Raw genomic sequence first — 14,466 nt, forward strand, 5'->3', positions numbered from 1 at the left:
TCTGAGAGTCCTTTAGGTGCCTTATGGCAAACTCCAACTGGGCTGTCATGTGCCTTTTTATTAAGGAGTAGCTTCCTTCTGGCCACTCTTATCATAAAGGCCTGATTGGTGGAGTGCTGCAGAGATGGTTGTCCTTCTGAAAGGTTGTCCCATCTCCACAGAGGAACTCTGGAGCTCTGTCAGAGTGACCATTGGGTTCTTAGTCACCTCCCTGACTAAGGCCCTTCTTCTCCGATTGTTCAGTTTGGCCAGGCTGGCCAGCTCTAGGGAGAGGCTTGGTGGTTCCAAACCTCTTCCATTTAAGAATGATGGAGGCCACTGTGTTCTTTATGGACAATTCCTTCGACCTCATGGCTTGGTTGTTTCTCTGACTTGCACTGTCAACTGTGGGACCTTTTTATATAGTCCAATCAAATGAATTTACCACAGGTGGACTCCAAGTTGTAGAAACATCTTAAGAATGATCAATGGAAACAGGATGCACCTGAGCTCAGTTTTGAGTCTCATAGGAAAGGGTCTAAATACGTATGTAAATAAGGTATTTGTTTTTTATTTTAAATAAATTTGCCAAAATCTCTAAACCTGTTTTCGCTTTGTCATTATGGGGTATTGTGGGTAGTTTAATACGTTTTTAGAATAAGTTTAACGTAACATTTGTAAAAAGGCAAGGGGTCTGAATACTTTCCAAATGGAGTGTGTGTGTGTGTGTGTGTGTGTGTGTATAACTCAGCAAAAACATAAACGTCCCTTTTTCAGGACCCTGTCCTTCAAAGATAATTTGTAAAAATCCAAATAACTTTACAGATCTTCATTGCAAAGGGTTTAAACACAGTTTCCCATGCTTGTTCAATGAACCATAAACAATTAATGAACATGCACCTGTGCAACGGGCGTTAAGACACAAACAACTTACAGACGGTAGGCAATTAAGGTCACGGTTATGAAAACTTAGAGAACACTAAAGAGGCCTTTCTACTGACTCTGGAAAAACACCAAAAGAAAGATGCACAGGGTCCCTGCTTATCTGCGTGAACGTGCATTAGGCATGCTGCAAGGGAGTTAACCCACTGTTCCTAGACCGTTGTTGTAAATAAGAATTTGTTCTTAACTGACTTGCCTAATCAAAAATAAAGGTGTATATATATAACAAGAGACCACTGCAAAATGATCAGTTTGACTATTTATAGGTATGTGTTTGGGTAAAATGAAATGTTTTGTTTTATTCTGTAACCCGACATTTCTCCCAAATTCCAAATAAAATATTGTAATTTAGAGCATTTATTTGCATAAAATAACTGGTCAAAATAACAAAAAAGATAGTTGTCAGACCTCTAATAATGCAAAGAAAATAAGTTCATATTCATTTTTAAACAACACAATACTGTTTTAACTTAGGAAGAGTTCAGAAATCAATATTTGGTGGAATAACCCTGATTTTCAATCACAGCTTTCATGCGTCTTAGCATGCTCTCCACCAGTCTTTCAAGTTGATGTTGTGTGATGTTTATGCCACTCCTGGCGCAAAAAGCAGCTCGGCTTTGTTTGATGCCTTTTGACCATCTTCCTCTTGATCACATTCCAGAGGTTTTCAATGGGGTTCAGGTCTGGAGATCGGGCTGGCCATGACAGGGTCTTGATCTGGTGGTCCTCCATTCACACCTTGTGACCTTAATTGCCTACCGTCTGTAAGCTGTTAGTGTCTTAACGACCGTTCCACAGGTGCATGTTCATTGAACAAGCATGGGAAACAGTGTTTGAACCCTTTACAATGAAGATCTGTGGATTTTTATGAATTATCTTTGAAAGACAGGGTCCTGAAAAGGGATGTTTATTTTTTTTGCTGGGTGTGTGTGTGTATGTATATATAAGATCGTACGTTTTGGAGAAATGTCCTCTGGTCTAATGAAACAAAAATAGAACTGTTTGGCCATAATGACCATCGTTATGTTTGGAGGAAAAGGGGGGAGGCTTGCAAACCGAAGAACACCATCCCAACCGTGAAGCACGGGGGTGGCAGCGTCATGTTGTGGGGGTGCTTTGCTGCAGGAGGGACTGGTGCACTTCACAAAATAGATGGCATCATGAGGAATCAAAATTACGTGGATATATTGAAGCAACATCTCAAGACATCAGTCAGGAAGTTTAAAGCTTCGTCGCAAATGGGTCTTACAAATGGACAATGACCCCAAGCATACTTCCAAAGTTGTGGCAAAATGGCTTAAGGACAACAAAGTCAAGGTATGAGTGGCCATCACAAAGCCCTGACCTCAACCCTATAGAACATTTGTGGGCAGAACTGAAAAAGCATGTGCGAGCAAGGAGGCCTACAAACCTGACTCTTACACCAGCTCTGTCAGGAGGAACAGGCCAAAATTCACCCAACTTATTGTGCGACGCTTGTGGAAGGTTACCCGAAACGTTTGACCCAAGTTAAACAATTTAAAGACAATGCTACCAAATACTAATTGAGTGTATGTAAACTTCTGACCCACTGGGAATGTGATGAAAGAAATAAAAGCTGAAATAAAATATTCTCAACTATTATTGACGTTTCACATTCTTAAAATAAAGTGGTGATCCTAACTGACTTAAGACAATTTTTACTAGTATTAAATGTCAGGAATTGTGAAAAACTGAGATTAAATGTATTTGGCTAAGGTGCATGCAAACTTCCAACTTCAACTGTATATGAGAGAGAGAGAGTTGTATTTCTATTTTATTTCACTGCATGTTGAAGCTCAAAGCTGAAGATTTTCACTGTACCCTACAATCACACCTGTAACCCTGTACACGTGACTATTAAACATTCTGAATCTGAATCAGTTGGAAAATGGGAGTATAGCATCAGGAAACAAAACAAAAGCTCCCCAGAGACACCAATAGATTGTTTTAAGATTTTATTCAACCAGCTTGAAAACCTGCTCTGGCAGCACAAATCAACGGGACACCAGAGTTTAGCCAAGGGACCACTAGGTTTCCAGTTAACATCAGGTCTAATCTGTAATCCGTTTACCGCCCCCCCCCCAGCCCCATCCTGTCGGTCTGCCACTAGTTTGGCCGTTAACCCTCCGTCTGCTGGATTTATGATCTGACTAAAATGAAAGGTCAAGCATTAGAAGATTGAAACTATTACTGAAACAACTGTTCCTTTTGGAGAAACCCAAACTAAAGCATGTTTAAAAGCTCTTTAGTAAAGTTAGTCGATTACATGAAATGGGCAGGATGTGTGGATTGCTCTTAATAATAGTCCTTCACAGAGAGTTGCGGTGTAGCGGCCGACTGAGCACCTGATGTGTAACACAAAAACCTGGATCAACTATGCATGCATCAGGGAATAGGGACATCGGGCTCAGAATTAAACAGCATCAAAAATGTGCTCGAGAAGGAAATGACCAAATAACGGACAATAAATACAACTAACAGCAACGCTGTCTGGCAAAGTCTTAATGCACGGCAAATGAAAAGGAGAAAAAAAAAGGGATCAACGCATCGGTCTTCACATAAAACAGAGATCCGCAGTTAAATTGTACGTGGATCTAATACGCTAGAGATGTATAGCTCTTGCCTTGCTTTGTTTCTCTAACGAGCAGGCGTGACAAATCTACACATTTTTCCTTCACAGTTTAAGACCCTATAGAGCGGTCTTTTCAAATAGAATCTCTCACATCGTTTGCCTGGGGCGGCAGCGTAGCCTAGTGGTTAGAGCGTTGGACTAGTAACCGGAAGGTTGCGAGTTCAAACCCCCGAGCTGACAAGGTACAAATCTGTCGTTCTGCCCCTGAACAGGCAGTTAATCCACTGTTCCCAGGCCGTCATTGAAAATAAGAATTTGTTCTTAACTGACTTGTCTGGTTAAAAAAAAAAAAAAAAAAAAAAAAAAAAACGTCGTTTGCCTCTGTATCTGAACCTTGCCTGCCTTCGCAATTAAAACGTTCTTCCCAGTTCAAAACTAAGTCACGGCTCTAGCTATGCTCTTTCCCAATACCTACTCAATATACTCAAATGTAACCCACGCCACAGAAATCCAGATAAAAATGAGTAACCCACCAGTACTAAACATGCTTCAAACAGGTGACTAACAGAAAGTGTACGTATGAACAGAACCATATTCTCAAACCTTGTAAGCAAGCCCATATTCCTTAATGTAAGGAAGTAGAAACAAGGCTCCTGTACATCAATACAACAATCCCCGAGCCAGCCAGGCAGGGCTTCATGTTATCTACAAAGAGCCAGGCTTGGCAGCTTACAGTACATGCTCCTCCACTTTCTTCCATCCGAGAGGAGAGAAGGCACAATGTTTCAATTCAAAATGGCTTTGGCTGCCACGGTGCTCTAACCAGAGAGAAGAGACAATTCTTCTTCTTAAAAAAAAAAAAAAAGTGACCCGATTTTGAATAAATAAATTAAAATTTTAAAACGAGTAGTGTCAATTTCCCAGCTGCAAAGAGATGCCTCCCTCTCCTCCTGTCTTAAGCCCCTCATTCTCCTCTCTGTCGGCCCACAAAACGGTACAGCTTGTCACAGTTGTCCAGCTTTAGAGACTCAGCCTTCGCCTTCAGCCTGTCATCACGGTACAGTTGGGCAAGGTTCGCCAAGTCCGACTCTGGAACGAGGATGGAGAGAAAAACATATCAGCTTATATATGGATCAAATTCATACTCTGCAACATGGATAAACCATGCGTGGCTGCCTCAGTCAACATGTCTCCAAATGGGGACCGTGCCAAGCTGCCAGGATCTGACTGCAGCTGGACGTACTCTGCTGTTTCTCCTTCCAGCAGCTGCTCTGCAGGTGTTCAATGTAGTCACTCTCTATGGTTTTCTCCAGCTCCTCCAGGGACTCCCCACGGTACTCCTTCTGGAAGCCCTTGTCCACGTAGTAGGGCACACCCATATTCTGGGTCTCCCGGGAGACCACCAGACCCATGGCCCTGAAAGACAAATATACAGTCAGTCCCACTACAGGCAGACTTAAGGGGGAAATACACCTCACCCGCAAACGCAGGGGTGGGCAACTCCAGTCCTCGAGGTCCTGATTGGTGTCACAGTTTTGCCCCAGCTCTAATCACCTAATCATGATCTTCAGTTTAGAATGCAATTTGATTAAAATCAGCTGTGTTTGCTAGGGATGGAGAAGAAGTGTGACGTCAATCAGGCCCTCGAGGACTGGAGTTGCCCACCCCTGCTCTTAAAGGGTCCTCATGCACTCTGCACCCAGTTGTTACCATGGAACTAGTCTGAATGAGGCTCATACACATGCAGTCTACTTTAGAGGCAAACGTGTCATCAAGAAGCTTGGTTGATTGTGGTTGACTCACGGTTTGTAGAAGAGACTGTAGGGAGGGTTGGTGGCCATCAGTTGGGTCACAACAGATATGAGGATCAGCACCAGCACAGGAAGAAGCTGCAGGAAGGCAGTGAAGGTGTTCTGCTGAGGAAAGGCAACGCCAGAAAGATATGTTAAAGCAAAGGTTTACACCAAACCATATACCTGTAAATACATGTAAAAATCAATCTGCAGTAATGTTTCTAGGACACTATTGCAACAACAACAAAAAGAAAAAGAAAAGCTTGTTTACTCATTTTCACAGCTGGTCCGTTTCATTGGTCAACCTTTAACTGACCCTCTTGGAGCAGCATAAGGTTCTCATTTTTATTGCCTATTGTAGCACTGCATAAAGGGAAATAATATCCAAAATGGCAGAAACAGGATCAAAAACCCAATCTTAAAGATATCTAAATGTAAGGCCCAGCATTAATTGTGAACACATAGGAAATACATACGCTGTAGCCATGCGAGTTAAACTGTGCGCCCATAGAAAAATCAGCTGTAGCTCTGTTGGGTTAATCACACAGCTACAGAACATCTATGATGTGAACTGGCGGGAGTTTCTAGGAGATTCCTCCTGATGTGGGCACTGACTGACCGGACTGCGGTTCTCCTCCACTTCCTCATCGCGCCTCTCATATGCACGTCGCCGACGAGGCTGGTAGAAGTTAGAGTAGGTGGCGCCTCTGTTTGTGTACACATGGATGTTGCCTGAGGGAGCAGAACACACGCGTAACTACTACGCAACAACCGACAAGGTGACTAATCCAAAATGAAAGGAACAAGAGAGAGAACGCACACGCCATCTCTCTTTCAGACACATGCATGCACACAGTTCCACCAAGGTTATTATCGGTTTTTATTTCTATTAGTTTTTTCTATGTTTATTTGAAATGTGAGTTTAAGTTTGTTTTCTGACTTGATTTACTAGTTTTAGTTTTCATATTATTTAGTTTCAGTTTTAATGTTAAGGACAAAGTAGACTAGGCGTGGGAGGCTAAGAGACATTTCAGTTTTGTAGGCCTATAATTTTGGGGGATTTGACTTCTTGCCACAGGGGCAGTAATACATAAATTGATAGGTTTAAATTGTGAAGTCAACCTCATTGTGACTTGGATTTAAAACAATTAGTGCCTAGACTGGTTGCAGAAATATGGAAGAAAACTTGCCCATTTTTATACTAATATTTTTACATCTTTTTCAGCTTTAGTAGTACATGTAAGAAACAAGTACCTATATCTGAAAGAGAGGAAAAAACAACAACAAATAAAGTCATGGCACATTTGTTAGCTACAGTGATAGTGATGCGCACTCGTCTCGGAAATCCCAGACCTAGGCAGCGCTAGGTCTGGGGAGGATGTCTCTTGGACATTTCGAAAGGGGGGGGGGGGGGGGATTTGTTCCAGAGAGGGTCGTCTTAAGACGCACAACTCTCTACAATTCATGAGTATGGGTAGGCGGGCCAGAACATCACGATTAGAAACTAAAGTTTGCAGGCAAAGCCTTTGCACTTGGTTTTTAGTGAAGGTAGATGCAAACTAGCCACTTGCGAAAAGCACTCATTACAAATAACCATTCTCCGTCTTGCTAGCTAGATACTACGTTGTGTCCGGCGGGAATGTTTTACACTTGGGCAACAAGCAGATACGGCGGTGAGACGCATCCCATTTGCGACTCCCCTCTGTTCCCAACTGACGCAGACACTTCTACAGACGTGTATGCAGGAACATCGGTACATTGTGGGAGGCAACCGGTCAAGTCTTGAGAGACTAGTGATGCACACGCTAGGCTTATTTCAACCATTGTCATCTCCTGGTGGCATTTACCTGCCAGATAAAGCAAGCATGAAAACCCCATTGGGGGGAAAAAAAAGCTTGAAAACCCAATTTCATTTTTGCCCAAAGTTTAGAAGAAAACAAACTAAAACTGAATATTATTTGATGTTTTTCATATTTGAGTTAGTTTCAGTTTTTCAAATGGGTTTCTTCACTTTATTTCCGTTTACAAAAGTCTTCATGGTTTGTTTTAGGGCTCCATTCAATCTACCGCTGAAGCGTTACAGATTACGCAATAGAAATGTAAAGGTCATTCCCGATTGAGCCGAACATATGCAGCGTTTCCCGTGAATGCCGTTTCCGCTAACGCGGTAACGTTTCCTTTCAATTTCAATCACGCTGTAACCTTTTCAATTTACTCCTAATAACCTCGACTTCTACACACACGCAAATCTTACCTGTGGGAAATCTTCCTCCAAAGAAGATATTGAAAAGCTCTTCAGGGGAGATGTCAGCCTCAAAGTTCCTGTTGAAGTTGCGGTAGTGTCCATGGCGAGCTTGGGCTGAGGAGTGGGTGGTGCTCTCAGAGGGAGCCTGCTCTCCGTACTGGTCATACTTATGACGCTGCTCAGCATTGCTCAGCACTGCATACGCATTGCCTATGGCTGTAGAGGGGGAAAAAACAAACACTTATCAGGCCTATGATTGATGCTCTTGGTGTGTCGTTGTCTGACTCGATGCATATGCCGGGCCACAATAGCATGATAATTAAGGAGCTAATTATCTGCACCAGCAGTCCCACAATATACAGAGGCCCTATTTATTAATCTATTTTGTTGTTAGAATTTTTTTTAAATTGCTCACAGAGGAGAAAGATGTGATTCAGATGAGTCCTAGATCAGGTCAGGGAAACACAGCACTAACAGAGGCATCCCTTTACCTTTAAATGCATCTGTGGCTCCCGGGGCACAGTTCTTGTCAGGGTGGAACTTCAGTGCCAGCTTCCTGTATGCCTTCTTCAGATCTTCATCGCTAGAGTCTTTAGGAACGCCCAGGATCTCATAGAAGTCCTTGCATTTCTTTATCCTGCAATGGATCAAACCCCACAAAGATTAGTACGAAATCTGATACCAAAACAGGACAATGTGCATTTGCCCTGTCACTGGGCGGACATCTTGACAAAATGTAGCGAAGGTCTGTAAGTGCTCAAAATGAACGTAGGCCTATCACTCAGGTACCTGAGAACACCCTGGCGCTGATCCTCTGTGTAGGTCTTCTTCTCCTCGTTGGCCCCTTTGCGCGCTTCCTCTCGATCCCCGTCCTCTTCATTGGATCGAAAGCCACGCGGCGGGGGTATGTGGGGCTCCTCTGGAGCAGCAGAGCTTCCATTCCTCACTATGGCATCAATCAGCACTGATGGAGAGATCAGGCATGGGTGCAAATATTAATAGAAGAAAACAGCCAGTCTGGACAGGTGTGTACCTGAAACATGTATCCCCCTAACCTAGTCCCTTCTTGTCAACAGAAGATGATGAGTTACTTATACTGTGTGTACAAAACATTAGGAACACCTTCCTAATATTGAGTTGCACCCACTTTTGCCCTTAGAACAGCCTCAATTCGTCAGGGCATGGACTCTACAAGGTGTCAAAAGCGTTCCACTGGGATGCTAGCCCATGTTGACTCTCGCAGTTGTGTCAAGTTAGCCGAATGTCCTTTGGGTGGTGGAACATTCTTGATACACACAGGAAGCTGTTGAGCATGAAAAACCCTGCAGCGTTGCAGTTTGACACACTCACACCGGTGCACCTGGTATCTACTACCATACCTCATTCAAAGGCAATTTGTCTTGCCCATTCACCCTCAATGGCACACACACCATCATTGTCTCAAGGCTTAAAAATCCTTCTTTAATCTGTCTCCTCCCCTTCATCTACACCAGTGGTCACCAACTGGTAGATCTCTAAGGGATTCCTAGTTGATCACCAAACATTTCTGTAAAAACCCAACGAAAAAGCCTTGGGCTCCTATTTTATTTCTCGTACTGTTGCCGGTAGGTGCACTTGATTCAGCCCTAGCGCCGGCAAGGCAAAGTGTTCCCATTTTGAACCATTTCATGTGTCCTACCCGGCAGGCCCAGAGAGCAAATCAAGTGCACCAGAAGGCCTACCGCTGGCCAGTCAAATAGCTCAGATCACCATGTCTGCACAGTTTGCGCCTTAGACTGTAAAAAAACAAAAGCCTTGAACGCACAGCAAAGTTGATACTGTGAGATTTCAAAACCATCACTAGAGAGACAATGAATACAGCAGAGAGCCGGCTGCTGTTTTTATGAGTTAATTCATGTTCAAGTTGTTACTCAGCACCACCAACACCTTGTTCAACACATAAAATGCTACAACCAGCTAAATTGTAATGAGTATAGCCAAGAGACAATTTATGCTTGATCCGAAAATGTGTTCGGAGGCACCGTGTGGATGGTGTAACGCAATTGCGAAGCCTCCAGAGACACGCAGAGGTCAAACGGAGCTCCTGTACCGCATGCTCTGCTCCGCTCAAATGTTTAAACAATGCGGAGGGCTCCGTATAGACATGATTGGTTGTTGGTAGGTGAGAGCGGATGGGTCCTGAATAAAACACAAACTCACCTCCTTGACAACAGCGCAGCGCTGCTCGGCAAAACACAAGTAGTACGAATGCCCAGAGTTCTGCAGAGGCCATACCACCATAAATGCTGCACGGCCAATGCGGATGTCAGAATGACCATGCAGAGCCTGTAAGTGTTCCGATAACCTTGCGTTATCATTAGCAGCTTGTGTCTTTTTTAATATTGAGGACTATTTCATTTTTTGGGGGGGTCATAGGAGTAACATGAATTGGTGCATGAGGGTATTTGGAGCTCTCAGCAATGTTACAAAATTTGGGAGGCGCACAGCGATGCTGGAGCTCAGTTTGGCCTCTGCATGCATCTGGAGGCCCCGCGATTGCGTCACACCATCCACACGGCGCCTCCGACCACATTTTCAGATCAAGCTTAAATTGGCTCTTAAGTTTCGCCATCAGCTGGAAGACTTGTGTCCCCCTTTTCTCAGCAGAAGGAGGGAGAGAGAGACGGTGAGAGGCAGTCTCACCACTGCTCCCTCCCCTCAGATGCAGGCCATCAGCCCAGCTCACTTAGCTGTACCTCACAAGTAATACAACAAATGAACTATGAACAGTGTGATCATATACAAAATATTTTTAAATATAATTTCAAAATGGTCTGAGAAGAACAGCATTGGCAGGGCAATTCCGGCATAGCCAATATGTAGTGATAATGTATTGGGCTTATAGCCTACTGCACAAATCTCATTGCTACAGAACGGTTTTTAAATGGTTAATGTTAAATAGGCTTACGTTTTTATTATATGACTGATCATGGCCTGGTTTAGATCTTATCTGTCGGAAAGATATCAGTTTGTCTCTGTGAATGGTTTGTCCTCTGACAAATCAACTGTAAATTTCGGTGTTCCTCAAGGTTCTGTTTTAGGACCACTATTGTTTTCACTATATATTTTACCTCTTGGGGATGTCATTCAAAAACATAATGTTAACTTTCACTGCTATGCGGGTGACACACAGCTGTACATTTCAATGAAACATGGTGAAGCCCCAAAATTGCCCTCGCTAGAAGCATGTGTTTCAGACATAAGGAAGTGGATGGCTGCAAACGTTCTACTTTTAAACTCGGACAAAACAGAGATGCTTGTTCTAGGTCCCAAGAAACAAAGAGATCTTCTGTTGAATCTGACAATTAATCTTAATTGTTGTACAGTCGTCTCAAATAAAACTGAAGGACCTCGGTGTTACTCTGGACCCTGATCTCTCTTTTGAAGAACATATCAAGACCATTTCAAGGACAGCTTTTTTCCATCTACGTAACATCGCAAAAATCAGAAACTTTCTGTCCAAAAATGATGCAGAAAAATGAATCCATGCTTTTGTCACTTCTAGGTTAGACTACTGCAATACTCTACTTTCCGGCTACCCGGATAAAACACTAAATAAACTTAAGTTAGTGCTAAATACGGCTGCTAGAATCCTGACTAGAACCAAAAAACTTGATCATATTACTCCAGTGCTAGCCTCCCTACACTGGCTTCCTGTCAAAGCAAGGGCTGATTAAGGTTTTACTGCTAACCTACAAAGCATTACATGGGCTTGCTCCTACCTATCTCTCTGATTTGGTCCCGCCGTACATACCTACACGTACGCTACGGTCACAAGACGCAGGCCTCCTAATTGTCCCTAGAATTTCTAAGCAAACAGCTGGAGACAGGGCTTTCTCCTATAGAGCTCCATTTTTATGGAACGGTCTGCCTACCCATGTGAGAGACGCAAACTCGGTCTCAACCTTTAAGTCTTTACTGAAGACTCATCTCTTCAGTGGGTCATATGATTGAGTGTAGTCTGGCTCATGAGTGTGAAGGTGAACGGAAAGGCTCTGGAGCAACGAACCGCCCTTGCTGTCTCTGCCTGGCCGGTTCCCCTCTTTCCACTGGGATTCTCTGCCTCTAACCCTATTACAGGGGCTGAGTCACTGGCTTACTGGGCCTCTCTCATACCGTCCCTGGGAGGGGTGCGTCACCTGAGTGGGTTGAGTCACTGATGTGATCGTCTTGTCTGGGTTGGCGCCCCCCCCCCCTTGGGTTGTGCCGTGGCGGAAATCTTTGTGGGCTATACTCGGCCTTGTCTCAGGATAGTAAGTTGGTGGTTGAAGATATCCCTCTAGTGGTGTGGGGGCTGTGCTTTGGCAAAGTGGGTGGGGTTATATCCTTCCTGTTTGGCCCTGTCCGGGGGTGTCCTCGGATGGGGCCACAGTGTCTCCTGACCCCTCCTGTCTCAGCCTCCAGTATTTATGCTGCAGTAGTTTGTGTCGGGGGGCTAGGGTCAGTTTGTTATATCTGGAGTACTTCTCCTGTCCTATTCGGTGTCCTGTGTGAATTTAAGTGTGCTCTATCTAATTCTCTCTTTCTCTCTCTCAGAGGACCTGAGCCCTAGGACCATGCCTCAGGACTACCTGACATGATGACTCCTTGCTGTCCCCAGTCCACCTGGCCGTGCTGCTGCTCCAGTTTCAACTGTTCTGCCTTATTATTATTGGACCATGCTGGTCATTTATGAACATTTGAACATCTTGGCCATGTTCTGTTATAATCTCCACCCGGCACAGCCAGAAGAGGACTGGCCACCCCACATAGGAAGAAACCTAGAGAGGAACCAGGCCATGTTTTGGCCTTTCTAGGGAGTTTTTCCTAGCCACCGTGCTTCTACACCTGCATTGCTTGCTGTTTAGGGTTTTAGGCTGGGTTTCTGTACAGCACTTTGAGATATCAGTTGATGTACGAAGGGCTATATAAATACATTTGATTTGATCTTCACTCAAAAGGTTGGTGACCAATGATCTACACTGATTGAAGTGGATTTAACATTCGACATCAATAAGGGATCCTTATTGGTCAAGTCTGTCATGAAAAGAGCAGGTGTTTTGAAGAAAAAAATAACATTTATTTTTAAATTTAACCTTTATTTAACTAGGCAAGACAGTTAAGAACAAATTCTTATTTTACAATGACGGCCTACAGGGGAACTGCCTTGTTCAACGATAACAACCAATTTGGCTGGCTGACAGCTGCACCTCCAGGTTGAGTAATAGCACGGCAAGTAAAGTCAAATAAACATTACTAGTTACAGTAACTATACATTGTAGTGTGGCCTACAGGTTATAAAAAGTAAATCCACTTACAGGCACAAACATGCTATCTAAAAATATTGTTTATATTATAAGCCTGACCATGTTGTAAATATTCAGATGACATGCATAACACATTCGCTGATTCGAGCATACATTATGCAATTCACATTCACAAGATGCAGACGTTGCACTTTCTATTTTAACATTCAAGTTGGCAAGCAAGGCTAACAAGACGGCCATTACTGGACACTTACCTCTGGCCCGAGTGCTGGGAAATATTTTCTGGGCTTCATACAACAGTTGAAGGGCCTTTTCTCTCCGCCCTGACCGCAAGCACAGCTTTGCTTTCTCTATCAACCGATCTGATTCCGCTCTATCCATTTTGACAGCTGTTCGATAGCTAGCTACTGTAGCTAGCTTTTTACCGTTAGCTTGTTCTCACAGAGGCCTGCAACCCCAATTAGCTACAGTACGCTAGCAACACAAATGCGGTTGACTGCCTGAAATTGTAAGATTTTAGTTAAGCTAGCAATCTTATGTTCAGAATTACCTGGACGTTGTATGTCAACTCAATTAACGGTAACGAACTAGCTTTGTTTACATCCAGATAACAAGCTAACGTTAGCTAAGCTAGCCAGCAATCGGTTAGCTACGATATTTCGCCGTAACTATCAGGTATCATAGCGATGATGACGACTGCCACAATTCAGACACGAACACGGGTGCAAGCGCGCCTATTCAAGTCGACATACAAAACTGAAGTAGTACAAATCCGTGCATGACTGAGAAATGTAATACCGACATTATAGAACTGGTGTGATTTGTTTCAGGTTACCACAACACTAACCAATCACTTCCGGGGTACGGAATCTTTTAAACGTTCTAAAAAAAACTCCCCGAGATGAAAGTAGAAAAGTGCCAATAACCTGTATTTAATAATTGTCTAAACAGTCAATCACATTTGATCATATGCAAGTGAAATTTACTGGGGGAGGTGGAGACTGGTCCAACTCAACATATCATTAAAAAAATGCACCCCCCTCCCCAACGTAAAACCTACTGTATAAACACAAATCGTTTAAAAAGTGATCGGGATTGTGCAATACAGTTGAGATCTTATTTCCACTGTGGTCCCTAATTTTGCAGCAGCATATGCTACAGTAATATAAGGACTGAATGCACGTTTAATGTACACATCTCCACCTGGCTTTCCAGGGTCATCTTGTTTTTTAACATAGCTACATCTATGGGTTTTTCTGTCGTGCGAAATTTGCGGTAGCCTATAACATAGTATTGGATAAGGGCACAATCATTTATTTTTTATTTTTTACTTGGGCTCATAAAATGTACTTAATGTATAGCTCATCAGGCTCAGGTAGCATCAGATTTGAATTATCATGCCGATCAAAGCTCTAATCAAATCAAGACATATGTTTTAGAATTACATTGGGATAATGTTCAACCCTAGTCTGTAGTTTATTCTTTAGATGTTTGGGGCTGCTGGTGAACCATGATGTGCAGGCATAATGAAAGTGACACTGGACTCGCGCATTTATAGTTTTTAGTGTGTCTATAGGTTTCCATGCAGTTGTCGACAGATATTAATGCGAATATTCTAAAATATGCATA

General features: G+C 43.2%; 1 protein-coding gene across 2 annotated transcripts; it reads right to left on the minus strand.

Moving 5' to 3' along the window:
* Nucleotides 1-2,708: 2,708 nt before the first annotated feature.
* On the minus strand, nucleotides 2,709-13,827 carry LOC139418632 (dnaJ homolog subfamily C member 18-like). 2 transcript variants are annotated; one of them, XM_071168238.1, is made up of 9 exons: nucleotides 13,092-13,827; nucleotides 8,342-8,516; nucleotides 8,044-8,189; nucleotides 7,562-7,768; nucleotides 5,927-6,039; nucleotides 5,318-5,430; nucleotides 4,758-4,930; nucleotides 3,894-4,603; nucleotides 2,709-3,674 (listed from the first exon to the last, which is right to left on the minus strand). In XM_071168238.1, the coding sequence occupies exons 1-8, from the start codon at nucleotides 13,216-13,218 to the stop codon at nucleotides 4,479-4,481; spliced, it is 1,179 nt and encodes a 392-aa protein (XP_071024339.1). In that variant the 5' UTR covers nucleotides 13,219-13,827; the 3' UTR covers nucleotides 2,709-3,674; nucleotides 3,894-4,478. The 2 variants fall into 2 exon arrangements, with proteins under 2 accessions (XP_071024339.1, XP_071024340.1); XM_071168239.1 differs by having other exon boundaries at nucleotides 2,881-3,674; nucleotides 5,318-5,427.
* Between the last annotated feature and the right edge of the window lie 639 nt (nucleotides 13,828-14,466).

The sequence above is a fragment of the Oncorhynchus clarkii genome, chromosome 10 (genome assembly GCF_045791955.1).
Source record: "Oncorhynchus clarkii lewisi isolate Uvic-CL-2024 chromosome 10, UVic_Ocla_1.0, whole genome shotgun sequence".
Lineage (NCBI taxonomy): Eukaryota > Metazoa > Chordata > Actinopteri > Salmoniformes > Salmonidae > Oncorhynchus > Oncorhynchus clarkii.

Excerpts from the sequence above, each read along its gene's own strand:
- LOC139418632 (XM_071168238.1), bottom strand. The coding sequence starts at position 13,218 with ATGGATAGAGCGGAATCAGATCGGTTGATAGAGAAAGCAAAGCTGTGC. Across the intron at positions 7,769-8,043 it reads AGCCACAGATGCATTTAAAG|CCATAGGCAATGCGTATGCA; the intron begins GTAAAGGGATGC and ends CCCCCTCTACAG. Across the intron at positions 6,040-7,561 it reads TGGAGGAAGATTTCCCACAG|GCAACATCCATGTGTACACA; the intron begins GTAAGATTTGCG and ends CTGCTCCCTCAG.